Source organism: Lathamus discolor, chromosome 21, assembly GCF_037157495.1.
Source record: "Lathamus discolor isolate bLatDis1 chromosome 21, bLatDis1.hap1, whole genome shotgun sequence".
NCBI classification, from domain to species: domain Eukaryota; kingdom Metazoa; phylum Chordata; class Aves; order Psittaciformes; family Psittacidae; genus Lathamus; species Lathamus discolor.
This window is the reverse complement of record NC_088904.1, coordinates 2,890,105-2,917,392: the sequence shown is the minus strand read 5'-3', so window position 1 is coordinate 2,917,392 and position 27,288 is coordinate 2,890,105. Positions and strand designations below refer to the sequence as shown.

At 56.3% G+C, this 27,288-nt stretch overlaps 1 protein-coding gene across 4 annotated transcripts; it reads right to left on the bottom strand.

Moving 5' to 3' along the window:
• Window positions 1-5,478: 5,478 nt before the first annotated feature.
• ATP8B3 (ATPase phospholipid transporting 8B3) lies at window positions 5,479-25,469 on the bottom strand. 4 transcript variants are annotated; one of them, XM_065699996.1, is made up of 28 exons: window positions 25,387-25,469; window positions 23,174-23,242; window positions 22,579-22,670; window positions 21,849-21,962; window positions 21,332-21,430; window positions 20,334-20,395; window positions 19,670-19,742; window positions 19,500-19,570; window positions 19,098-19,180; window positions 18,394-18,552; window positions 17,533-17,621; window positions 16,545-16,738; window positions 15,655-15,863; window positions 14,757-14,791; window positions 13,719-13,875; window positions 13,037-13,225; window positions 12,508-12,620; window positions 11,979-12,143; window positions 11,609-11,720; window positions 11,242-11,317; window positions 10,753-10,894; window positions 10,065-10,329; window positions 9,364-9,587; window positions 8,710-8,793; window positions 8,186-8,425; window positions 7,860-7,998; window positions 7,505-7,635; window positions 5,479-7,009 (listed from the first exon to the last, which is right to left on the bottom strand). In XM_065699996.1, exons 2-28 carry the CDS (start codon window positions 23,220-23,222, stop codon window positions 6,779-6,781), a joined length of 3,597 nt encoding a protein of 1,198 aa, XP_065556068.1. In that variant the 5' UTR covers window positions 23,223-23,242; window positions 25,387-25,469; the 3' UTR covers window positions 5,479-6,778. The 4 variants fall into 4 exon arrangements, with proteins under 4 accessions (XP_065556068.1, XP_065556069.1, XP_065556070.1 ...); XM_065699997.1 differs by lacking the exon at window positions 11,979-12,143; XM_065699998.1 differs by lacking the exons at window positions 21,849-21,962; window positions 22,579-22,670; window positions 23,174-23,242; window positions 25,387-25,469 and having other exon boundaries at window positions 20,334-20,417; window positions 21,332-21,423.
• Between the last annotated feature and the right edge of the window lie 1,819 nt (window positions 25,470-27,288).

Here is a 27,288-nt window from a genome sequence, read left to right as displayed (position 1 = left end):
AAAGAAAAAAAGAGTAAATGCCACAGGCCCTCAAGGATGCAAAGACATTTCTAGTGAGAACCCGAGAATAAAGGCTACCTCACTTGAGTTTTCAATTTTTGTGATTTGAAAATCACGTCTGATACCAAAGATTTTGTTGCCTTGTCTGGTCTGTGCTGGAAATGCCACTTTCCCTGCTCCCATGGCCAAGCCGGCCAAGACACCCCCCCCCCCCCCCCTTTTTCACCCTGGCCGAGAGCCCCTCAGCACCCCGAAATCCCCCCTTCCCCAGCCCTGTGGAGTCCCCAGAGAGCAAGGGAGAAGGCAAGCGAGCGACCATGGGATGGCAGCGTGGTAGATGAGTGCCTTTTTCTTGTACCAAAGGTGTGTGGCCATTTCTTTGCTCCTCTGCTTTGATCCTAAAGACTCACTATTACCTTAGCTCTCCAAAGGGACAGATTCTGGCATCTCTGTAGGCTTTGTGTTGGGATGAAGGAAAGAAACCCAGCCCTTGTCCTAATCGAAGAGAAAGTATCCCCCTTGTCGCCTGCTGAGGGAAAGATGCTGGTTCCTTGGTGTGCATCCCCCTCTCAGACATCCCCGTGTCCCTCAACTTGGCATGGTCCCCAGGCTCCCCCCATCCAGCCTTCCCTGCCCCAGGAGCATTGATTTGGTGTCTGGGTCCCTTCTCACTGGGCATTGCTCCCAGGGAAAGTGTCTGCTTCGTATCCTTTGCCAGCCCAGCCTGGCACTGGGACCCTGCAGAAGCCCACGAGATGAAGACATGGGCTTCATCATGGGGTGCTTTTTCCTCCCTCAGCTCAGACCTGAACTTCAGTTTCCCTTTTTTGGTAGCACAGGGAGGGTTCTGGCACTTCTGTCTGGAAAGGTGAAGGCAGAACTGGTGGGAAGCCTCAGCATGGGGTTTCTCCAAACCCCTCCTTCAGGGGAACAGTTTGGAGCTGCGACACCTTTCAGCACGAACCATTTCCAAGTCCCTACAGGGGCATTTTTGGCTTGTTGGAGGAGACGGGCACAGCCAGGTCCACACCACTCCACCACTTGGCTTTAGCAAAAGGCAGCTGGGAGGATGCGCCAGAGAAGATGCTTGTCCACAGCCGTCTCCAGAATGTCTCGTTTAGGGAAGTCCTGGGTTGAATTGTACCTACTTGGTTCAGGCTCCAGCCGAGGTGGCTCCTTGTGAGTTGGACCATCTTGTGCAGAGCACCCCCCCCGGTGACAACAAGCCCAGCCAGGACCCCCATAGGGTGCTTCATGTTGCTGGGCAACCTGACAGAACAGGTCAGAGCATCCGCATCCCCATCGCTTTCCTGTCCCCCCTCCACAAGATTGCCTTGGCCAGCTCTTGCCCGTCCCCGTGGCCATGCCACCCATCTTCTACCTAATACCCACATGGCTTGTGATACCAAAGACGTTCTCTATGCAGGAGAAAGCCTTCTTTTCCATCCAGCACAGACCTTACAAGCCTTTGACAATGTTCTCTGAAATACCTCAAAATATTTAATGTATAGTTTATGTGATAAAAAAAAAAAAAAAAATTACTTAGCTAGTTTTTGGAATTTGTGACTTGAAGCTTTATACTGTTAAATTATAATTTTGCAGAAGACGGCATGTTCTTATTTCTTTGACGAGTTCAGTGGGAGACGTATTGAATGTTAAGGAGATGAAAGCTGGATAGTTTCACGGTGGAAAGAGAGAAAGAAAGAGAGAGAGAAAGATTAAAAAACAAACAAAAAAAACCAAAAACCAAAACCCAAAAAAAGGACCCTTGGAGTTTACAGATTTCATATTAAAACAAGTCCTTTTCAAAAAACAAAAGACAAAAAAAAAGCAAAAACGAATAACGATGACGAGACCTTTGCGTTCTGATGTGTTCCTTTTCTCTGAGTCATGTCGTACAAGAGTATTTATTATCTGTGTTCTGTGTTCAAATGTAATTTAAAGAAGACAAAAGAAAACGACAAAAAAAAAAAAAAAGGAAAAAAAAAAAGATGAGAATTTGATTTATGCATGAAAAAAAATATACTCTTTCTTGAAGTAATGTACTAATTATTGGGGGACGGGGCGGTCGGGTGGGAGCGGGAGGGGACAAACTGCTCTTTTCTCTTTTGTCCATGAGTTTTCGGTTGATGAGGACGTCTCTGCATGGATCATGGTCTTTTCCAACTCATGCAACCACGGGAGAGTCACCATTTATCCCCCTCGGTTTCTTCCTTTGCCTCTTTCCTTCCTCAGCTCCTGCTGATGTGGGAAGCAGGGGGCTGCCCACTGGACCCCAGGGGAGGATGGGGCGCCCGGCACACAGGGTAAGGATGTGGGGGACCCGGGACCCCAGCGTGTGCACGCCCCTTCCCACCCGTGCCGTGGGCGCCGGCTCCTCGCTGTGCTTTGGGCTTGGTTTTTGGCTTGTTTGGGGTTTTTCTGTTGCTTTACCCAGCTCTGTGGGTCAAATCCCGAGTGCAGACAAGAGGAGAGACAATCAGCCACTGTGACCTGAGCTGGCAAAGCCACAGGGCTCCTCGTGTGCTCTGAGACAAGGGAAACGGCCCCCAGGCACCCCAAAACCTCACCCCATGGCTGAGACCTTTCCAGGTGATGCTCCCAGGTCTCCATCCCTTGGGATGACTTCACAGACCTGCCTCTGCCCTCACCCTGCCTGGACAGAGGTGCTGAAGATGGTGCTGCATCAATGCCCAACCGGACCCGGGGATGGACTGGAGTGACTCGTTTCTGAGGTTTTCCATCCAAGGATGTGAGTTAGGATGGAGGCAGCACCCAGCACACAGGGGCTGCCCCAGAAGGCTTCCCTGTGCCACCCAGCTCAGCTCTGGCCCTGCATGGAGGCACCCACTCTGGTTGAAGGGGGAAGAAGAAGATGACGACTCCAGCCACTGGAAGAGGTCTTGGAGGACCCCAGCCCACCGCAGGTCTCAGGGGGTGATGGAAGTTTCCCTGCCTCCCCTAAACAGCCAGGGAGCTTTCTGCCAATGTCCAGGGAGCCCCTCCACATCCCCTGCTCCTTCCTCGCCCTGCTCCTCCTCCTCTCCTTGCTTAAAGGCAATGAAGAGTTATGTCTTCGGAGGTCAGGAGGGTGATGGAGGCCTAGAGGAGGCAGAGGTACCTAATAATTTCTGCTTCTCTACCATTACCAAAGCATTTACCTTAATGTGCTGATTCCTTGGCCCTCTCCAGCCTCTTCACACCCCATCCTTCGCCTCCATCACTAGAGGTGGCCCCAAAGCTCAGCCCACTGTGAGGAAAGTGGCCCCCAAAAGCAAAGCAGGGTGGTTTTGAATCTCCTCTCTTGTCTAATGCCATGTCCCTGCAGCCTTTGCCTTCTTCATGGCCAGCAGTGAGATGCTCAATACCAGGTGGTGGTGGTAGACATGGGACCCACTGACCGAGGACCTGGATTTTAGGAGGAGATGATGTTTGTTCGAGCAGCGCCATTCGTCTGCTACCAACTCTCCTGCCCTTGTGGGAGCTCTGCATCCCTGCCCTTTTCCTCTTCCCCTCCATGTCCCATTTCCTCTCTCAAGACCTTTTCCAGCATGAGAAGCTTTGGTGCTTGAAGGCAAATACCTCGCTTCCAACTACAAGAAGGTCTCACCAGGCTTGGATGCAACCCACAGTCACAAGTCCTTGGATCTCACAGCCACCAGCTCGTTTCCATCACGAGTCATGAGCCCAGTGGCTTGGGAAACCCCGGAGAAGCCAAGAGCCGAGCTCTCTCCCCTATCCTTTAGCCCACCAGGACTTGTTGGATCAAGCACAGGCAGATCTGGCCGTTCCTGCTGCCCACATCAACCAAAATGCCTTGAGGAGCAACTTGCCGTGATACCAAAGATGTTTTTTTCTCTGCAGGTAATGACAATCCAAGCTCTGTCCTAAAGACAATTCTCCCAACCAGGGTCGCCCCTGAAGAGCGTTTTTGTGCTGTGGGGAGCAGGAGAAGAAAAAGGGCCGCAGGGGCGATGGAGAGCGAACGGTCAGAGGGTGAGGAAGAGAAGGGGACCCAGGATCTCCCACCGGGACCTGCTGGTTCAGCCTGGCCACCGTGTCCTGCTTCACTTGTGGAAGCTTTCAGGAATTCAGGTAATTTCCTTACCGCAGGCACTCTGGTTCTACCTTGAGTGGAATTTCAACCGATGGCTTTTGTGCTTTGGAAACCCAGTGTCAGCAGTGGGGCAGTGCTGCCCCATCCCTCTGGGCTCCTAGGGATTCCAGGCTGGGTTATACCCATTGTCACCCCACTATGGCACAGGCAGAGCTGAGCTTTTCCTGCTCTGAGGACATCAGCACAGGGCAGGCGAGGAGCTGGTGCTTCTTCATGCCAAGAAATGGCTTTGTGAAAGAAATCACGTCCCTTTTCCTGAGCATCCGAAGTCCAGGTGGGGAAGATGCCAGGCGGGACGTGGTCCTGGGCAACCTGATCTAGGTGAAGATGTCCCTGCTCATTGCAGGCGGGTTGGACTGGAGGAGCTTTGGGGATCCCTTCCAACCCAAGCCATTCTATGATTCTGTTCTATGATTCTAAACCGCTGTCCTCAACCCGCCTTGGCCACCATGGAGGTGCTGGGTTGGCCCCTGTGCTCCGTTTCCCTTGTCTCAGAGCACACGCACAGCCGGGGCGGCGCAGGCAGCGGCTCTGGGGCTGGCCTTCCAGGCGCTGCCGTGCAGGATCCGGTTCCTCTTTTGTCTGCCTTTGTTTGGGGTTTTGAAGGAGAAGAAATTAAAAACGCAAAGAACAAAATTTTGGTGTTTTTTTTATTTTTTTTCTTCTTTTTTCCCTTAAATTTCTAAAGAAAAAAAAAAAGAAAGAAATCAGAATAAACCCAGCCAGGAAGAATCTGCAGCCTCAGGTTTGCCAGTCCAGCCACCTCCAGAAAACACTGCTCATTGATCTGCATAGCAATAGGTGACGCTTGTCCTCATCCCACACAGACTGCGGGCCTCATCTCTGAGTTTTTAAATGACTTTTTCCTTCTAATGACATTGATTTTTTCTGTTGGGTTCTTTTCGCTGCTGCTTTATTGTTACTCTCATGGGATAGGTTTTGCTCTCCAGCGAAATGCAATTGTTACTCCTCTGTGTCTTGCAACTATATTTGTTAAAGCTATTTGCAAACGTTAAGAAAGAAAGATAATAATAATAATAATAATAAAAAAGTCTTATGTGTCAGGCACTTTATCCAAACTGTGCTGTGTGCTCCGGAGTTTGTTCCTTGTTCTTTGCAGTGACTCGCGCAGGGGAAGTTATCAGGAAACTCAAACTCCAGCCTATTGACAGGTTTTGAAAGAGGACAAAAAGGAATGACTCTCTATTTGTTCATCCTCTACTGGTCATGACTGTGTTGTATTTCTGCAGCTTTCTGTTTCTTCAATAAATTATTTTCTAGTCATTCACACGGCGTGCGTGTTGTGTCCCGTGGGTCAGCTCCCTGCAACGCAGCTCCGAGCAGCCCCCTTCCAACCATTCCTTGCCCTAAACCTGCCCTAAGAGCATCAGGGAGTAGATTTAGGGACCATGCCCAGGCAGCTGGGAAAGGTTCCTTTCCCCCCCCCATAGTTTTCCATCTGGTATTTGCAGGGGTGAAAGCTTTCCTAAGGGAAGCCTCAGACACTTTCATTTCTTGGCAGCATCCAGCAGCCTTTGGCCAGAGCCCAAAATAAACACTTCAATTCTCGCAAACTCGATGCAGATGAGGCCGAAGCACTTGTTAAACAAACCCATCAAGGCGTGTGTGCCGCAGGCAGGTCCAAGCCCTCCTGGCTGATGGAATTACGCCTCTTTTGATCCCGATATCGCGTCCTACCGTGCGTTTTGCCATGGCACCAGTGCTGGCAGGTCACAAAGACCACGGGATGGACCACAGGACCTTTCTGTGCAGCTTTTTTTGGGGGTGGCAGAGATTTACAGGAGAGAAGAGAAAAGCTGAAGTTTCTTTAATTATAAAATAAGAGCAATAAAGAGGGTGATCCAGTCACCGGTCGCTTGCTCACACCCAGCTTCTCCAGCAGTTGCTGCTGATGTCCCCACTGTGGAGCCCTGCAGCTCCCATCCCTCTGGGCAGAACTGGTGAATGTCACCCCAGTGTTTCGCCCTCCCCACAGCAGCACTTTGCAGGGCCTGTGGGCACAAGCTGTCCCTGGAGATGGGGATATCAGTCCTATGGGAGTGGGGCACGGCACACAGCAGACACCACCACTCATGCAGGGATAGCAAAGTCAAGGAGGTGGAGATCATAGAATCATGGAATGGTTTGGGTTGGAAAGGACCTTAAAGCTCCTCCAGCTCCAACCCCTGCCACGGGCAGGGACCCCTTCCACTGGAGCAGCTTGCTCCAAGCCCCTGTGTCCAACCTGGCCTTGAGCACTGCCAGGGATGGGGCAGCCACAGCTTCTCTGGGCACCCTGTGCCAGCACCTCAGCACCCTCACAGATGGTGTGGAGCGATGAGCAGAGGCTGCTGGAAGCCAGGCTGATCTGTTGGGTTGATGCATGTGAAAGCCACGGGCACCAGAACCAGCCCGATGTGCGTGGCAGAGGTTGGTCGCTTGCTGTACAGGCTGTAACACACACGGTGTGGAGCAGATAGAGCTGCCGGCAGGACATGTCCCAGAGTTTAGTACCTGGAGCATCAGCCCCCCCCGGCTGGTCCAGCCCCTCCGCATCCATAGCGGCTGCCCCCGGCTTCAAACCCATCTAAATAAGATTGGAAAATGCATCTTGACAGCACCTCCCATCCCAACACGGGGAAGTTGGCGCTGTCAGGGCACCTACAGCGAGGGGCTGCGGGGGGACGACACAGCCGGGGTTTGCATCTCTGGATGCAGGAGACCAGGGCGAGCAGCCCCGGCCCGCAGGCTGTCCCCACGGGTGATGAGCCCGGCGTAGCCCTCCTGGTGGGAGAAGGCGTAGCTGGAGCGGCGGTGGAAGGAGCCACGGGAGACGTGGGCACGCAGCTCCACCGAGGGCTCCGGCGCCCGCTTGGCCTTCAAACGGGTCTTCTGCAAGGAGATGAGGAGGTCAGGGCTGTGGCCACCCCCCAGGCAAACCCTCACCCCAAGGTGGGACGTGCAGGGATGCTGTCCACCAAGACACGGTTTGGGTCCCGGCTGCACCATGAGCTGAGTTGCCACGAGGGGATGTGCACCATAGGAGCACTCCAGGGGTCTTCAGAGCTGCTGGAGCTCTGGAGCACAGTCTCAACCCCAACTCTTATCTGGGACCTCTTTGTACCACCAGAAGGGTATAAACCCATAACCCACGTGGGGATGAGCTCTATGAAGGCTGGGGCTGGTACCAAAAGCTGCTCCAGACCCCAGTGCCTCCTAATTGGCAGGTCCAGAGAGTCCTGGAAGCCAGCTCCCAACCTGGGCACCAGTGTCATGAGCAGCCACCACCAGGTGAGTGATGCCACCAAGGAGAGGTGACACATCCCGGGTGGCTTCCCTGCAGAACAGCCCCAGAGCCCTCCCCATGCCATCCCCATCAGCCCTCACCTGCTGGATGGTGGTTTTGCCTGCCATGGTGTGGTACAGGTGGATGGTCAGTGAGGGGATAGTGTTCACCACCAGGGACAGCAGGACCACGAGCAGGACGTAGGGGTCGGTCAGGGCATTCCGGCTGGCATCTGTCAGTGCAAGAAGGTGCTGGGTGATGCTTAAGGAGGGAAGGTGGAGAGCACAGAGGGGACAACTGTCGGGGGACAGGCCCCCACCCATGAAGGTATCAAAGGGTCTAAAGAGGAGATGGCAACTACACTGGAGTCAAAAATCAAGACAGCAGGATCAAGAAGTCATGATGGAGAGATGGTCTACCAGGTGGGAAACAGTTTGTAGCACCGAGGCATCTGACCTGGGAAGCAGAAGATGGCAGGGGCTATCCTGAAGGCATCGATGCTTTGGGTCAAGAAGGAGAAGAGGCAGAAGAGCAGCAGGCTGGCAGCGACCATCGCAAAGGACAGCACCGTCCAGAACTTCGTGTCCAGGATGATCTGTAGTGACAAGGGCTGAGTGCACAGTGTCCGATGGGGATCCTCTTCCATTCAGCCACTTGTCCCTGATTCCCAGCCCCAAGGGAGGTCATCCCCCAGCCACAAAGCTGCTGGGGATGGTGTCAGAGAGCCCAGTCCCACAACATCTGCCACGGGGCCAGATGGGGAAGGGCAGACGGGTGCTCACCTCCATGAGGACCGACAGCAGCGCTGATGTGGCCACTGTGACAGCAAAGGACTCGTAGTCACCAACAGCCTTGCTGCCAACATGGTCCCTGAAGGCCCAGAACGCGATGTAGAAGCTGGCGAGCGAGGTGCTGACGCCGTGCAGGAGGGTGATGCCGAAGACGCGGTAGTTGAAGAGCTCGTCCTGCTGCCCGACCACATAGAGCTCAGGGAACTCCAGGCTCTTCTTGGCACTCACGTCCTGCCAAGAAGGCACCAAGCATCACCCTCCCCACCACACTGGGAAGCAGGATTGGGCCCACCCCATGCAACAAATGCTGCTGTGGGTCCCTACACGTAGTTGCTCTGGGGTGATGGGGAGCAGAGGACCGCTGGTAAGCTCCAAATGCCCATTGAGCTGCTCAATCCCGTGTCCCAGCATAAAGAGCCATGCAAATGGGGTGGAACAACTGCCAGGCTGATCCACACCCACGGAGGATGCAGCCTCCAGGTACAGGGGCTGGATGCGACCCAATGAACCCATACCTGCTCCAAAAGGCCCATGGACAGCACAGGGTAGGCAGTGTAGAAAATGTTGTAGAGTGCAAGGAACCAGCCCTCATACAGGGGCTAGAAGGGAAAAGAAAGCAGCTGTGAGAGCAGTGGTGCTTTGAAAGGACTCACAAAAGATGCCCAGGCACCAGGGGTGAGCCCAGGAAATCCAGACCCTGTGGAAATCCCCATGGACTTGCCCCAGGTTCTGCATCAGCCCCACATTGTCGGCAGCAATCACTGGACTGTGGGACCATGCTACAGATGGAGATGGGGGGGCTGGAGCCACACAGTGCTGGTCAAGTCACACTGATGGCCTTTGGGATAAAAGCTCCCATTTCGGGGGAAACCAGCTAAATGCACATGGGATCTTTCCCTGCATCTGTCCCAGACTGAGCTGCAGCTCATCAGGAGATCCCAAACCTCCACAGGCTGCTTTTCCCAATCCAGTCAGGTAAAAGGCACGTACCCAGTTGTAACTCAGCCAGGCAGCCCCCAAGAATCAGACAGTCCCATACCAGGGCAAGGGAGAAAGGGGACCAGGGTGGTGATGTGCCCATCAGGCAGTACCAGGCATGAGATCCTCTGCAGAGGGGTTGAAGCACCGATGGGATGGATGCAACCCTTGCTAATGGCTTCATTCCTCACCTGAGCCGTGAATCCACTGTGGAAAGCGAACCAGACCTGGGCCATGAGGCCAGCAAAGGTCTTGTAGAAGAAGTAGCGCAGGAACTTGCAGGTGCGGAGATAAGCCCAGCGGCCGTGGACGAGCAGGAGGCGCTGGAGGTAGGAGAACTGCGCCAGGGCATAGTCGCTGCACTGCACGGCTTGGGCACCCTCCAGCCCATTGATGCCCACCCCGATGTCGGCGGCTGCAGAGGACGGGAGGGGGTGAAACGCAGGCGAGGAGGCTTTCGGGGAGTTGGGTGCTTGATTTCCCTGTGGATTGCCCCTAGGCTGATGAGCAGAGGGTGAATCCAGTAGTGATGGGCAAAGGGAAGAAGCCCCCTTTATCGCATCCTGCAGGAGCGATGTGGCAGGCGTGGTTGGGTGAGCGAAGAGCTCAGACCCATGTCAGGGCTGCTGGAGAAGGGCAGGGATGTCTCTGCCTGCCGTGGGCTGGAAGTTTCATCCAGGTTCATCCAAAGCAAGTGGTCCGCCCTGCTCTTGTCCCAGGCTGGTCCCGTGCCTCTCCCACCCTCCCAGCACAGCATCAAGGGGGTTCATCTCCCAGCTCCTCCCCTCAAAGGAGGTGGTGAGGTGATGGAGATGGCACATGGGGCACCACCACTCCCCACCGGCGGGATGCACCGGCTGAACCCCACACTCCCCCCTGCCCCGAGCCTCACTTTTGATCATGTTGACATCGTTGGCCCCATCCCCGATGGCCAGGGTGATGGCTTTCTTGTGCTTCTTCACCAGCTGCACCATGAGGGCTTTCTGCTTGGGGGTCACCCTGCAGCAAATCACTGCCTGGCAGCTGGTGGCCAAGTCCACGAAGGCCTTCTCCACCAGGCTGCCCTGCTGCTCTGAGCCCACAGCCCTGCAGCAGGGCAGCCGCCGCCACAGCCTCCGCTTCTCCTTCAGCACCTCTCCCGTGTGGAGGATTTTGTCCTTAGGGAAGAGCACAATGGTTGGGACCTTGCCCGTAACCTTCCTAGCGCAAGACCCCCCCAGCTCTTCAGTGATCCTCTTAAACCTTGTAGATGCCACGAGAAAGTGACCCCCAGATTTCTTCAAGTCCATCACACAGCAGGCACTGTGACCAGGAGACCAGTCCGTCCCAGCATGGGAAGCCTGGGGAGCTGATGCCAGCCTGCCTCATCCCACAAGACCAACCGGACCAGTGTGACTGAAGCCCCCCAACACCAAGTGATGGGTACAAAGTTGTCCCCCTCTCCCTTCTTCATTCCCCAGCCCAAAATGGGCTTTCCCTACCCCTTGGGCAGGACGCCCATCACATCCTGGTGCCAGCCAGCGCCAGAGCAGAAACAGCACAGGTTGGGCAGAGCAAAGAGCATCCAAGTGCCACCTTACCAGGAAGTCCCCACTGATGATGATAGCTCTCTTCTTGTGCTGTGAAGCCTTGGGGTACCGTCGGGAGAGGCGGCTGCTGGACTGGGCTTCCCCATTGCCACTGGAGTTGTTGTTGCTGACCCAGTGAGCCTCAAGGATCTCACTGTGTGAGGAAGGGGTGGTAGGAGCTGAGGACTGAGACCCGCAGTTGGCTTTTGCCATTGTAAAGACAGCTTTGGGAAGACATTCCAAGCTCATTGCTATCAGAAATCAGCCTCTGTCCCTGTGGTTTAGGGGCTGGAGAGGCAGCTTGGGCAAAGCCTGCCAAGGAGGACAACGCTGTAGGAGCAGCAACAGATGGGAAGCCTGGAAAAGCATTAGGGACCCCCAAGCTGGGACAAGGAAGGAGAAGCATCTCTGACAGAGTCGAGCTCTGCCCAAATCCTGTGCCCTCACGGGATCTTCAGCGGGGACAACAACATCCGGAACCAGGAGGTCACAGTTCCCCACCTGATCTCCTTCTCCTCCAGGATCTCCATGTCATCCGTGAGCAGCTTGCACGCGTAGCCAATGTTCACGGCAGTCTCTGCAACACGCAGGGGTCAGTGGCCAATGGTGCTGCCCCCCCACTGCAGGGCAGCCCCCGGCCCTTGGGTCCCTGAGCCCTCGGTGGGCAGCAGCCGCTGGGGGCTCTGCTCCAGCTCTGTGCCATCGCGGGTGCTTCCCCTGCCTCAGTTTCCCCACGGGTGACACGATGTGTGCGATATCGGCTGTGTATCAAAGGGAACAGCAGGACCTGGCTGCTGCCCAGTCCCAGGGCCTTATCTCTGGTCCTGGTTAGGGGAGAAGCTGAAATGTGGTGGTTGCTTCCACTGACCTTGCTTGTCTCCCGTCAGCACCCACACTTTGATGTTGCCCAGTTTCAGCAGCTGGATGGTTTCAGGGACCCCATCTTGCAGCTTGTCCTCAATGGCTGTGGCCCCGAGCAGCTGGAAGGAGGGCGAGTTGAGGCAGGAGGTGGGAGTTACTCCTGGATCCAACCAGGAGTCCATGCCCAGGGGTGGACACGACCCAACAGGTACCTAACCCAGTGCATGTCACAAAGTCCCCCCGGCGTGGAGCTCCCTCCCAGGGGATGGGTGTTGGGGTGGACCCTTCACCCCCTCATTCCAGAGAGCCGAGCCCCACGCTCCTGCCCTCGGTGGGACCAGCACCGCCGGTTCTCACAACCCCCAGCCTCATCCCACCTGCAGGTTCTGCTCCATCTCCTCGTACAGCTTGTCCAGCTCCTGCGCGCGGCCCTGCAGCAGGATGCTGGCCTCATGGTGCCTCCTGCTCCAGTCACTGTACTCGACCTCGCTCACCTCCTTACAGGCCAGGCACAAAGTCCGCAGTGTCTCCTCTGCAAAGCGCTGCGGAGATGAGACGTGAGCTCTCCCTTCCCTCAGCCACTGGACCAGGGCATCAGAACAGCCAGCCACGATGCTCCCAGGGGCAGAGCCGGAGGATCTGAGGGACTCCCTCCGGGCTCTGACTCGCTCCCCTCTTACAGCATCCGCATGAGCATCCTTGCAATGACCACGCAGAACACTGAAGGTGGGTCTGGCGCCCTCTTAGCCCCTGTCCCATGTGCCCATGTGAGGCTCTTAGAGCAGAAGAAAGGAAGAAAGACCAGAATCCTGAAGCAAGAGGGAGAAGGGGCACAAGGGCCTCGAGGACACCCAGCCCAAAGGCAGCAGCAGGGAGACCAGCACCCCAGGCTGGCGTGGGACTCACATCCAGCGCCCTCTCAGTGAAGGTCTCATTGGGCCCTCTGCTCTGCAGTCTCTCCAGGATGACCGTGTCAGCCCCCTTGGTGTAGAGACGGATTGTGCCCTGGGGGTCTCGCACTGGGAGGGAGGGGAATGACAGCTTAGCTACCCAGAGAGATGACTCCCACCCGTCGCTGTCCCCGTGCCATGGCCCTGCTGCAGAAGGCATCACAGTGCGCGCTGGTGCCTCTCTACCCGTGGTTGTAGGAAACACAGGAATTCCCCCATATCTACACCATCACAAGGCAGGATCAGGCCTCAAGGGCTGCCAGTTCCTCACACACCTCCTCTGCGCCCCTGCTTTACTCACTGTCTCTCAACTGCTTAAACCCTTCTTGGCTGCCTACACCAAGGTATGAGGGCGAGCAAAACTACAGGGATGACCAGGACAATCCTTAGGACTGTCAATCCTAAGTCAATCACAGCCACCCCAGTGCCACCCCTTTGCAGGGCTGAGAGTGGGAAGGACCCCTGAGACACCCTGTCCCACTCACCTAAGACAGACATCCTCTTGCGGTCGCTGTTGAAGTCCAGCATGGCCAGCACTCTGTACACCCTCTCCTTCCCCAGCTCACTGATGGTGATGGTGTCTTGTGTTCGGGCCAGAAAGACGTACCCCAGGTTCCTGGCTGCCAGCACCAGCGCTTCTTCATCTGGTGAAGCTGCCTGGTAAACCAGCTGGTCTGCAGGAGAGGAGCTGGGATTAGACAAGGAGGCTCCCAGCCAAGCAGCCCTCAGACATCTGAAACACCCTGTTCTTGCCCAGCACCAGTATTATCTATGGACACCCTAAAGTCCAAGCCACCACCCTTGGGAAACTCAGTCCTTCTTGTCTCATCTCTTCTGCTCATTGCCCCAGGAAAGACAACTCCTGTAGATGCCACAGGACATGACCCCAGTTTTCTGGTTCATCAATGCAGCCGGCACTGTGACCAGTTTGTCCCAGCATGACCCGGAGAGCACAGTGAGCTGATGCCGGCCTGCAGCATCCCAGGCAGGGATGGATCCTGTTCCCACTCATTACCTTACAACAAACCCAAACGTACAGGGGCTCTCACACCCCCTGCTCCCCACACAGCAGAGCTTTTCTAAGTGATGGAGGGAGCCTCCATGGCCTCAGTGCCTTGGACCAGTTTGACCCCACTCTGAACACATCATCCACCGCGGCCAACCCACCGCCCTTCTCCTCCACCATGACGGTGTGGCAGAGGGCCAGCAGCCTCAGGAACTCCCTCAGCACAGGGTCCTTGTCCCGCTGGGCAGCTTCCAGCAGTGTCACATCGCAGAAGTCCGACTTCTTCTGCACGTGGTGGCTCCAGGTTGCCCCCGAGCCCTGCAAGAGGCACAGGGAGGTTGCAGGCACCCAGGAGAGACACAGGGCTCTGCATGGGGATGCTGCTGGTTGCGATACAACAGCTCTGTGCTGGTGTGGTCCAATCCAGATCAGGGCTTATAAGTCAAGCTCTGCACTGCTGAGTAGAGAAAGGTTGCAGACCTGTACTGGTTTATAACCCTGGTTCCCCTGTCCTTAACTGGCAGCTGAGGACCAACAAACTCGCCAGCCCAAGGGAACACACGCCACTGCCTTACAGTGTGGGACCCTGTTGTAAGCAAGCTTGGGTTGTAATGGCTGGGCCTGCTGCTGGTGTGAGCAATGGCCACAAGGATGCTCAGGAGCATCTCGGTGGTAAAGGGAGAATGTAGGAGCTGGGTCCATTTAGTCCAAAGAGCAGGCTGAGAGGGGATCCCACCACTGCAGGATGGTGCCAGACTCTTCTTAGTGGTGCCCAGCAACAGGACAGGGAGCAATGGCCAGAAACTAAAGCACAACAAGTTCCACCTCAGCATGAGGAAGAGCTTTCCATTGAGGGTGGCAGAGCCCTGGCACAGGCTGCCCACGGGGGCTGTGGAGTCCCCCTCTCTGGAGCCATCCCAGACCCACCATGGACACGCTCCTGTGTGCCCTGCTCTGGGTGGCCCTGGTTGCACTGGATGATGTCCGAGGGCCCTTCCAACACTGATGATGCTGGGATTCTGTGCTCACATCTCCCAGCCTGGACCAGAGCTTGGGGCATCAATGGGAGCCCGGGAGGTGGCGGCTGGAGCCCCAGGCCTGCACATGGGGCTGTTCCAGGCAGATTCTGTGCTATGGCTTTGGCCCCAGCAAGGAGCCCCATCTGGCCCCATGTTCTATGAGAGGGGGGAGCTACGCACCGGTGGTTGGTTGTCCTCATGGCCTGTGCCCGTACCTGCCAAAATGAAAAGAATTTAACTAACAGAGGTCACAGGAGCATCACCTGGGGGGTTATGTGTGTGTCTGTGGGCAGTTTCTCAACAAGGGACCTCTCCTTTTGCTGCTCAAGAGACTGGCAAGAAGGGACCAGTTCTCAGCCTGGTCACAAGCCAGGCTCTCACGGGATAGCCAGGTTTGACTTATTTGGCTCTTGGACTGTTCAGACTTCGGACACATTTTCAATGTTAAACACTCAGCACTAGCTGAGCAATTACATGCATTAACTGCGATGAAACAACATGAGGGGGATGATAATGCCTTTGCCTTCTGCATAGGTCACCCAAAAGCCTCAAAGTGCCCAAATTTGGAAACCAAGATGCCTTTCACTAGAAAAATGATGCAAAGAAAAGCAAAACCTCCTTTTTCTCTCCATGACCTTCATAGAAAAGAAAAATTCCATGGGCTTCCCTGGCCCATCACCCCACGGCTCTTCTGCTTGCCCTGTCCTGGGCAGCGTCAGCTGATTATTCCAGGTGGGATCCCCCTTACTCACACCATGCATTTGCCGTGTAGCTGTGCTGAGCTCCTAACCCCAGGCTCTTTTTCCTTAGGGAAAACCTCGCTGATCTCAGCTGAGTTTGGGGCATCGCCTGACCCCATGCACTGTGTGGTCATAGGCATGGTGGCCCCTACAAATCCCCTGTAACATGCGTGATGAGAGCAAGCCAAACTCCTACAGCATCTTCTGTCTACACACAGGAGCACCAAGATAGAGCCATGTGCTTCAAGCTTCCCAGCAAGGCAGGAAGAGTGGGAAGAGCCAATTCAAGCTTTACCTATCTCGCGAGTCCCTACAAACTTGCTTGCACCAAAAGTTACCATAGACGGTCCCATTGACACAGCATTTCTTGAAGCTCATCATGTTTTGCGTCAAGGTGCCGGTCTTGTCCGAGAAGATGTATTCGATCTGGCCAAGCTGATCATTGAGGCTGGTGCTTCTGGCTTGTGCTGGGATGTCCTTGGCAGCGTAATACATGTCCAGATCCCAGTTGATAAAACAGCTGTTCACCAGGTAGATGAATTCAAACCTAGGGAGTCAGGGAGAAGAAAACACGCTGGGGAAGGAGATTCCATTACTCACATCCCAGGGGCACTTGAGAACCTGACATGGGGAAGAAAAGGCAGAGGGGAACTTCCCACCTGGATCCTATTGCTCTGAGCTTGGGGGAGGAAAGAGGTTTTCCCTTGTTTGTGGCCAGGCTTCCAGAAGGCTCCGCATACCAGCCTGAGAGCCCACTGGGGCTCAGGCAACTGGGGTTCCCTCTGGAAATCTGGCCTTTGATGACAAGATGCTTACTGGAGACTCGGCAAAGGGCCAGACAGCTTGGAAACTGCTTTTTCCAGGAGAGATTGTGATTATCCCCAGCTGTGGCCTTCTCTTCCCCACCCGGCTGCTGCTCAGTGTGAAAACACCTGCATCGAGTCTCATCCTCAGCCTGCCCACGGTTTCCAACATCAGCACGTGTCTTTGCATCTCTTTTCTGGCTTTCCCTTGAGATCTCAAAGCTCATCATCAGTGTTTGTAAGATGCCCCCCCACCTCCATCCCTCTTACAGCTAAAGGAACACATGGGAATGACTCCTTCAAGGTCACAGATGGGTCTTTTGTGCAGCCCCATTTTGTAGCTATAAACCAAGGTGCCAGATGATTGCCAAGGACAGGGAGCGAGGTCCTGATCTCTGCCCACTTCCAAGCTCTGTTGCTCTTACATTATGTACATGGACATGGGTATGATGATGCTCAGGAGGATTGTGAAGCCCCAGAAGTTGAAGAAGGCTTGCTGGGCAGGGGTTGTGTGCTTGTAGAAAGCAGAGAGGTAGCTGTGCTTCTCCTGGAACATCTTGGCCCAGAACCCAGAGGCAATGGCGAGGCACAGCGACGTGACCAACAGCACCACGAAGATCTGAGACGAGAAGCCAGGGTGAGAAGGCACCATCACACAGAGCCCATCAGACTCCTTCCTAGCACCAAACACTGCCTCTTCCAGACTCTCTCATTTAGCTGTGAGCCTGTGGAAAGGTGTCCTTGCGCCTGAAGCTGGTTCTCAGAACTCATCCCGGGCTGAGATAAGGGATCCCAGCACGTATTTCAGTTGGCACATTTGTAACACACACACTCATAGAGGAAAACCCAACTTCCTGATTGCCTCAGACACCATCTCCCTGGACACGGCGTGTTCCTGCTGCAGTACCAGCACGCAGAGGAATGCCAGCGGCCAGTCTGGGGAGTGATAATGTCCAAGCACCAGGAGCAGGAGTAAGAGCCACCCAGTTACAACCACGCTGCTTTGCTTCCCATGGAGGAAAGGTTTCTCCTTTCCCTTCCTCCCTCTGCTCTGTGAAGGTCCCTTGGCTCAAGCCACCTCCTTGGACCTGCATGGTTATGGATCAGCAAAGCAGGCCTGTAGGGGCTGGAGATCCTGAATACTCCAGCTCCCACATCCAAGGGGCTGCTCTGCAGCTGAGGACTCGGAGCTGCCAACAGTTTAAGCAACATGACCACCATGCAGAGCGCCCCAGACCCAGCAGCTCCCAGTTCCTGGGAGCATCATTTGGTGTTCGCCCATAACACGTTAAACCCAAGGTATCTTCAACCAAACACTGCAATCTTAACAAAATCAGCATCACCCCAGCAAGCATCCTCTCATGAGAAGCCTCTAGAGGCTGGCAGACCAGGAGGTGTTTGCACCGCACTCACTATGATCACCAACCGGTCCATCATGCGCTCCAGCTTGGTTCTCTTCCGCTTGATCTTTCCACAGTTCCTCATAATTTTGGAATCAAATCCTGAATGAGAAACATTTTAGAAGTGAAACCACAAGTCCACAGCCCCCAGAGGGCTGACTTGCAGCAAAGTGATTCTGGTTTCCTCCATAACAACATCTCCCCACCTCTGAAGACTTCAGAGGACCGCATCCCTCAATTAGAGGTAAATCAAACCATGGCTGCACACTTGGAGGAGTGCTGCTTACACCAAACCTTGTCCCTTTCCTCCCCAGGCTGTTCATGGAATCCCAGCCCGGTTTAGGTTGGAAGGGACCTTAAAGCTCCTCCAGCTCCAACCCCTGCCACGGGCAGGGACCCCTTCCACTGGAGCAGCTTGCTCCAAGCTCCTGTGTCCAACCTGGCCTTGAGCACTGCCAGGGATGGGGCAGCCACAGCTTCTCTGGGCACCCTGTGCCAGCGCCTCAGCACCCTCACAGGGAAGAGCTTCTGCCTAAGAGCTCAGCTCAGCCTCCCCTCGGGCAGGTTCAAGCCATTCCCCTTGGCCTGTCCCTACAGGCCCTTGTCCCAAGCCCCTCTCCAGGTTCCCTGCAGCCCCTTTAGGCACTGGAGCTGCTCTCAGGTCTCCCCTTCAGGAGCCTTCTCTTCTCCAGGCTGCCCCAGCCCAGCTCTCTCAGCCTGGCTCCAGAGCAGAGCTGCTCCAGCCCTCGCAGCATCTCCATGGGCTCCTCTGGCCTCGCTCCAACAGCTCCACAAGTCCAAACTCTCCGATGCACTGAGCCACAAAGTGCAAGAGGCCACCAAGGCGAGTGGATGCAGGACACGATGCGCTCACCGGCATAAATAACCAAGCCGTAGCAGACGTCGGTGTTGCGAAGCCTGCAGCCTCGCAGCAAGATCCTCTCGCTGTCAAGGGGGTAGGTCTGTCCCCTCCAGGCCAGCGTGCCCGTGAAGCTGTGCATGCGGCTGTTGGGCTCCTCACAGGTCACTGTCCCTGGAGCAGAGGGCAGGATTCAGGTAATGGCTTTGAGGGAAGGGAAAGGACCTTCCTGTCCCCTCGCCCCCCACGCCTGCCCCCTCCCAAGAGGGGTGCTGGGGAGGTTCAGGGATTGCCGGGGCATCTCCAGATGCAGTTGGGAGAGGGAAGGCTCAAATCCAAGCTAAGCTGGAGGAAGGTGCTCAGTCCATTGGGCTATAAAACCAGAGGAGGTACAAACACAGCTCCATCCCCAGAGCCTCCTAGAGGGGAATCTGCATCCTGTGGAGGACCAAAGGGGAAAACGCCCGGGGTCAGAGCCCAGGTTTGGGCGCCAAGCTCTTGATTCCCATGGGAGAATCAAGGTGCAGGGCAGGGGTAAGATGCGCAACCCCAATGTACCATTTTGCTGGGGAAGGGCCTCCATGCAAGGTCTGACTCCTTGCGGCAGGAGAAAGTGCAGCCTCACGCTGGAGTGATGGCCCTTGGTGCCTAAGGGGACAGGGCCTTCCTGAGGCTGAACCCATCCCATCCTGGTGGCAATGCCCATCTGGGAGACTCACCATCAAAGGCAGCCAAGCTCTCTTCCCTCACCAGCTCCTGGTGGGTGACCAGAAGGGCTTGTCTGAACTTCAGGTTTGTCTCCCTGTGAACAAGAGCCAGGGAGGGAAGACGCTACCACCACTGTGGGGTGACAGAGCTCTTAATTCTGCTGTCGGCCCCATGGGACACAGCCAGCCATTAATTACCAGGTGGTTACATGAGTGATGCCAATGAAGAGCAAGATGGGGACCAGGCAAGGAGCACTCACGTAGGGTGCCCTGGCCGCATCCAATGGCTGCTACTGAACTTGCAGTGTGCCTGACCTCTCCCCCCCCAACGCTGGGGTGTCCCCGGAGCCATTGGCTCCATGTCTCCATCCCTCTTCCCCCATTGCAACAGCAGCCCCCTGCCCCTCTCCTCACCCATCTATGTCGGTGGTCTCCACGTAGCACAGGCTGCTGGGCTCCGAGCTGCACAGCAAGAGCATGTCGGCCTTGAAGAGCAAACAAGGGAAGAGAGAGCACTTGGCTGAGCCCCTCCTGACCACGCATCCCCAGCCCTGGGGCAGAGGCAGCTCTGGGGCAGCACGCACCGGGACCAAGCTCTCCTTCCGCAGGCGGACGATGTCCCCGACGCGGATGTCGCGCCACTTCTGCCAGCGGAAGCTGCAGGAGAATTAGAGGGGAAGGGGTTTTTATCCTTGAGGAGCAGCAGTTTCCATCCTCTGGACCATTCCTGCATGAATGGGGTCTCCAGGTTGTTGGTTCCTCTGCCGCAGTGGTGGCCTCCCGTCTGCACAGCCAAAGGGTGGCTGAGCACTGAGGGTAGCGCAGGACCCGTTTGTCACATCCATATCCCATGTACCTATGGGTGGCAGGGACATTCAGCCCCCTGCGCATGGATGGGCAGCGTTGGTCCTTCGCTGGACCAGTGTTAGGCTATGATACGGCTCCATGAGTTAGATAGGAAGACCTGCAGAAACTTCTGCGGCCATGGAACCCCCCTCCCAGCATATCACAGCAAATTAGGGCTTTGTTAGACCTGCTGTCAGTGACTGGAATGGGATCATCCATCCCTACAGGGCAACTGCCGGACCTGCAGCAGACACTGGGAGGTGATGGGAGATTGCAGGGTCAGGGGCAATCGCACCAAAACCTTTCTCTTGCTGCTATGCTCAAGGAGGCTCAGCGCTTCAGATGATCCACTGCTCCACGCAGACCTGGAAAACACAGGTCCAGCTTCCCAAAGGCCCTCACCTCTTCCCGCACAGGATCTCACACGGCCTGCTGTTGATGTTTCTGTCGCTTTGGTGACGGCCCTGCCGGACAAAACCACGCCAGCTGAAAACGTGGGACAAGGACATAGAATCATAGAACAGTTAGGGTTGGAAAGGACCTCAAGATCATCCAGTTCCAACCCCCCTGCCATGGGCAGGGACACCTCACACTAAACCATCCCACCCAAGGCTTCATCCAACCTGGCCTTGAACACTGCCAGGGATGGAGCACTCACAACCCCCCTGGGCAACCCATTCCAGTGCCTCACCACCCTCACAGGAAAGAATTTCCTCCTTATATCCAATCTAAACTTCCCCTGTTTCAGTTTGAACCCGTTACCCCTTGTCCTGTCACTACAGTCCCTGACGAAGAGTCCCTCCCCAGCATCCCTATAGGCCCCCTTCAGGTACTGGAAGCTGCTATGAGGTCTCCACGCAGCTTCTCTTCTCCAGGCTGAACAGCCCCAACTTCCTCAGCCTGTCTTCATACGGGAGGTGCTGCAGCCCCTGATCATCCTCGTGGCCTCCTCTGGACTTGTTCCAGCAGTTCCATGTCCTTTTTATGCTGAGGACACCAGAACTGCACACAATGCTCCAGGTGAGGTCTCACAAGAGCAGAGTAGATGCTGCGATCTGCTTTGTGGAGCACCCAGAAGATGTATTCTGGTGAATGTAGAGGCTAAAATCCCCCAAGGTATTTCTGGAGACCACGCTGGGAATATAACCATTGGTTAAGATATAAAGATGGGGGGAGTGGGGTTTAGACCCCAAGGAAAGCAAACCGGCCAGTCCCATCCTTCCTAAAGGAAAATACAAAGCGTCCTGGACATGGTAGAGTTCATGGTACCTCAGGAGCAACAAATGCCAGCAACTTCCAAGCTTTTCAGCTCACCCACAGCAGGAGGGCCCTTTCTGCTGCCCACCTCCCCCAGGACCTCCCCCCAGCTCTAACAGCCTTTTGCTCCATCCCATACTCACGATGTCATCGATCAGGTCTCGCACACCCCGGATGATGAGAAGGCAGCTCACGGGGAAGAGCAGAGTATACCAGGGCAGCGTGGAGATCGCAGGGATGGTCTAGAGGAGGAGAACTTGACACCACTGATACGACTTTCATCCCACTTTGGGGTGCTTGAGGTGACTCCCCCCACCCCTTCCCAGCTCCTCTCCCCAGCCAGCACCTAAGGAACCCATGTAAGAAGACTCAAATCCAGGTGTCTGCCTACAGAGAACCGCTCTGTTGGCTTTCCAGGTCTTTTAAAAGTGTGAAGTGTACGTGGGGCGTTTGGAGGGTAGGATTTCTATTTAAGGATGGTCTTCTCTTACATCCACATCCAATCAGTTTAATGTAACCAAGCTTAACAGTGGTTAGACCCCTCTGAGTTCATGACAATGAGCACCGCTGACAAGCAGCATCCTTGAGACCATTTTAGACCAGCCACCAAGCATCCTTCCTTTTCTAGGCAGCCCCGCACATACTTGGTGCCCATCTCACCTGTAAGAGGATGACAAAGACAAAGTAGATGTTGGCCATTCGGTGGAACTGCTCATAGAGGTTCAGGGGCAGGAAGGTGAAGACGTTGTACTTGGCTGTCTTAATGGCATTGCCCTGCAGAAGAAAGGCCCCAGTGGGCGTTCAGCCATGGAGAACCGAAGAATCATCAACCAGGGTGGAAAAGACCTTTAGGATCATCAAGTCCAGCACTGCCAAGTCCACTAAACCAGCTCACTACAGGAAATCAAGGACATTCTGGTGCTTTTTGGACTTTTCACTGTGTAAGAGATGCCTTCAAAAATCCAAAGCCATGAGGGGAAAACAAGGAGAGATTTCCTAGAGGAAAGGGCTGTATAAAATCCAAACAAACCCATTTGCTTCACCTCCAGCTGGGGGGGTAGGGTGTCATTATTTAGCTGAGAAAAAGGAAAATCTGCTTTTGTTAAATGAAATCTTAAAAAAAAAAAATAGTCTTTCTTGTGATTGGACCATCAGACTAAAAAGCCTCCTCACTGTGAGTCCGCCCCTTTTCTGTCAGCTCCAGAGGGGATCTAGGGCAGGGATCCTCTTCATTCTCCAAACACAGGTTAGTGATGGACTTGGAAGTGCTGAGGGAATGGTTGGACTTGATGATCTTGAAGGTCTTTTCCGTGTTGGTCGATTCTGAGTCTCCGATGCCTTGAGGATTGTGTGCGTGAGTCTCCATCACCTGGAGATGAGGCTGACTCACCGCGTACTTCTGCTTGCTCAGGCAGAAGGCAAATCTCTTCTTGAACTGCATGTGGTAGTGCCGGTCATTGGCCCTCACCTCCCAGGTGAAAGCTGGAAAAGCAAGTGGATATCCAGCACCTCTCATCAGAGCCAGCCTCTGGCCTCCAAGGGCACAAAAGGAGCAGTGATGGTGCCACGGGGCTTATGGTGACCTGATGCTGGCTTTCCATTGCGCACCTACAGCTTGAGAGCTGCTGGAGGTACAAATGGGACAGAGCTGGAGCTTTGGAATGCGTGGACAGAGGGGTCAGGAGGCCAAAAGCTTCCAGAGATGGGGGACTGCTGCACACACTTCCCCTCTGAGCCTCAGGCTACCTGAGCTCAGGTGCTGGGGTAATGGTACAGGCCAGGTGAAGGACAACCCCTCCAAGCACAGACCTCGCTGGTCCTCTCCTGATTGAATCTTTGCTATCCTAGTTCAGAGGCTGCCAAAGGACATCCCAGCCACCCCTCACCACCCCCTCCACCGTGGTCCCTCCTTCCAGCCCATTCACCCCAAATCGACTTCTTCTAAAGAGAGGTAAAACCCCACAACACGCTCACTGCTCACTGACCTGGCAGCTGCTTCTTTCCATGCAGGCAGCCTGGGTCCTGCTCAGCCATGCTGGTACCACTGCCAGGATCTAGAACAAGGACAACCACACCACTGAGCAGTGAGATCCCACCGGGATGCTCCTGCCCATGGCCAGGTACAGGTGTGTGGCCAAGCTGGAGACAGTCCCACCTGCAACAAAGCTGTTGGGACTGAGCCTCAAGGCTGAGCTTAGCTGGACCCCAGTTATGGGTATGGGAGAGGTGAGGCTGTTCAGGGCTGTTAACACATTGGTACCCTCAGGGCCCTGCTCAGAGCATCTTCTGACCGTCCTCCAGGCTATTAATATCAAAGCTGAGGCCAACAGTGGTGAGTACCAAGAGGTTTGCCTGGGTTCTCTGCTTCCAAACCAGCAAAAGGAACGATGGCATTCATGGAAGGGTCCAACCCTATCCTGAGTCTCACCGGGATGGAAGACTTTAGTTTTGTCTGTGGTCATCCTTATAGAAGATCCCTCATGATCAGGATCAGGCTTAAGTTGACTCTCCCCCATGTCCCTGCTGCGATGGGCATCTCTGAGCCCCACTGCACCCAGTAACAATCCCCATTTACCCCTTCCACAGACCGCACATCAGCTCCACAGCACCCCTGCTCCAGCTGATTGGACAGAGGAGGATGCTGGTGGAGCTGGGTGCTGTGCAAAGGCAGCAAGGAAACGGCCTCGCGCCGAGAGCCCAGGGGCAAGGGGAAAGAGGGGAAAAAAGACAAAGAACGGTTCAAAGTTGGAGACACTTCCACGGAGACATCCACGAAACCGCAGCTCCACCAAACCTCTTGTCAAACCTCACTCAATGATTGCGCTTTGGATCGGCAGGAACAGGCTGGAAGCGGGTGCCAGGGCTGGCAGCCAAATCCTTCCCTGGCCCCAACCCGGAGCTTCCCAGGACCAGAAAGCGGCAGCAATGGCCAAAGGCACGAGACATCCTCTGACCACTGCCCCACACCTCGTTTGGCCCAGCAGTGATTCATTCACCCACGGATGCTCCTCCAGCTCAATACCTGGGATGAACCGGCCGCTCCTTCTGGCCTGGCAGGGAACGTCCCATCCCATGGTCCCCAAGGGGCTCTGGCTGTGAACCAGCCCCTTGGGGCCGCTGGGTGCTACAGGCCCCAAAGTGGGGCTTTCTCCCCCCCAAAGCAGAGTTTTAGGCCCGTGGAGGTTTGCCCGGCCTGAACCGGTTTTAAGCAGCAACGGGCACCGTGCCCGCAGGGTTTGGGCTGGTGAAACACGTGGGGATTTGCGTCGCTCACGGATCCGATCCGCTGGAGTGGGGCTTCTGTGGGCACCGAGATCCTAAAGCTCCACACAAACGTGGGGCTGTTGTTCGGCTGCTGCTCAGGACAGGGATTAACGTGAGAGCCCTTGGGTTCGCTGGGAGCCCCAGCACAGGCAGCGCCGCTTTGAGCAGCTTCCTGCCCCTCCTGCTCCCACCCAGCCAAAGGAAAAGGGGGGGACGGGCCCTACCTGGGGCTTGTGGGTGCTGCTGTTGTTTATGTGACTGCAGCAGCCCTGTGGGGCCTCAGCCGCTGCCACCCCAGAGACCCCCCCAAAGCCACCCAGAGACCCCCCCCATCTGCCAACCCCACGGACACCCCCCAAGCCCAGGGATCCCCGAAGCCACCCCGGGGACCCTTCACCAACCCCGGTCCCCCGCTCCCCCGCCAGCCCCCAGCTCCTGCAGTTCCAGCATCCCCCCCGGCTCGGGCCCATCTCAGAGCCACCGGCCCAAGGATGGGCAATGGGTGGCGGGCGCAGCCGCAGCACCCGGCTCATGCCTCCTCCTGCTCTCGGCCCGCAGGAAATGCCCCCGCGCTCGGGCCGCATGGATCACGGCTCATTAAAGCCTCTCAGCGTGGTTTTTAGCCCCAGCTCCGAGCACATGCCCGGGCCGTGAGTTTCCGTCCGCTCACCCCGTTTGTTCCCCCTGCTTTGATGCGACTCCAGGTGGAAAAGCATCTCCCCATCCCGAGCCGCTCCCATCCGTGGTTAGAGGAGCGGATGCCCTGGGCTCCCCCAGCTTCTCCTCGGGGTCCACAGCGAGAGATGCAGCTCGCAGGAGAGCCCCCACCGCACCCGCAGCGCACTCGGGTCCAGCCGGCACCCCCGGGTGCCCCAAAGCGTGAGCAGGAGGAGGACGGGAGCCGCTGCCCCACTGCCCCCTGGTGCCCCCGTACCTGCACCGATCCTGCCCCGGGGCTCCTGCCGCCGCCGCCGCCGCGCCGAGCGGGACCTGCTGCCGCCCGCCCTGCCCCACGCAGGGCCCCGGGGACGGCGCTCGCCACACCTCCGGCTCTGCCCCCCCGCTCTCCCCGCCCGCTGCCGGCGCTGATCCTGCCCTCGTTTCTCGGCTGGGGCAGAGCAGCCCCGAGCCGCCGCTGCAGGAGCCGCTCGCTCGGGATGCACCAGCGGATGGGGCCGCGGGGCGCCCAGGGGGGAAGGCGCTGGTCCCAGTCGGGGCTGGGGGACAGAGGGCACGAGCAGAGAGCAGGCAGAGCTGGGCTGCAGCGCGTTTGGTATCGCTGGGGAGCACTGGGCCCCCCACCAGAGCCCTGGAGGCTGAGGAAGGTGGGAGGAAGAGGAGGCTGAACCACGCCGCCTCCGAGCAGTCCCTCGGTGACTGCAAACCCCGCTGGGGACAGAAACTGCTCTCTTGGTGGTGGCAGATGAGAGATGAGAGCCAGCGCCGTGCCCCCCTGCTCTCCCAACCCGCCCCGCACTCATCCTGCACAGCAGCCCCACTGCAGTGGTCCTGCACCAGCCCTCGGCAGATTAATTGCTCACCGCAATTAACCACAGAAACCCGGAGGCAATTACCCAAGTGCTGGCCCGACTCTCCATAAAGCATCTCCTGAGCAGTCGGGAATAACTCATTCTAGGTCCACACACAACACAGCAGCACCGCGTTCCTGTATCCCCACATCCCCACGTCCCCACTGGGAATGCTGGCCAGCACCGGACCTGCAGTGGGGTGGATGTGGGTTAACGTTATCCCAGCCCCTCGCTCCAAACACACATGGAATTTCTCTCTTCCTGCTCCCTGAGCCCAGCACCTCCTTTCCCTGCAGATGGATTCCAAGCTGCCTTTGATGAAGACCATTTGCAGCCTGCACTTGGACAACCTGGAGCTTATCCATGAGACTGCCATGAATTTCCACACCACCCCCGAGCCCATCACCTGCCTTTCGTGCCTGCTCTTCCCTGGCACCTCCCGCAGGGCTGACGCCTGGAGCAGCACCTCTGAGGAATTCCATCATTCCAGCCCCCTCCTGCCGTGTGCCGCTGCTGCTCCCATCCCCTGCCCCACAGAGACCCGAGGATGACGGCAGCACCAGCGCAAGGAAGGCACGGCCAAGCCCTGGGCCCCAAACCTCAACGTTCCCCCCGGGTTTTCGCAGCCACTCGCTGCTTCCATAGGAAGGAAAAGGATTTCCACACCCTGCCCTGGTGTCCCCGCACTGGGACACGTGGCGGCTGGCACCCAGCACCGATGGCACTGGTGGGGAATGGCCGAGGTCACCCTGGCAACTGCAGCCACTGAAGGTGACTTTTCACCGATCGATGGCCCCTGCAATCAGCTGAGCTCCCCCCGGGCACGATGCACCGAGCGCCGGGGCAGAGGATGCTCCTCCGGGCGCCGCGGTGACCGTCCCAGCGTGTCCCTGCGCCGGGTGCCCCTGGTCCTTGCAAGGAAGGGTTAAACCTTGGAGCCCGGTGTTTTCGCTTTGCCTGTGGCCCGAGCGGCTCCAGGTGCCCCGTTCCACCCGGCCGAGCAGCCACAAAGCCCCGTTTGTTCAGGGAAAATGGTGATAATAACTTAGAAATGCTCCCTGCGGGACAGGGGCTGTTCCTCAGCATGGGAACAGCCCCGTGTGCAGGCCTGGGGCTCCAGCCGCCACCTCCCGGGCTCCCATTGATGCCCCAAGCTCTGGTCCAGGCTGGGAGATGTGAGCACAGAATCCCAGCATCATCAGTGTTGGAAGGGCCCTCGGACATCATCCAGTGCAACCAGGGCCACCCAGAGCAGGGCACACAGGAGCGTGTCCATGGTGGGTCTGGGATGGCTCCAGAGAGGGGGA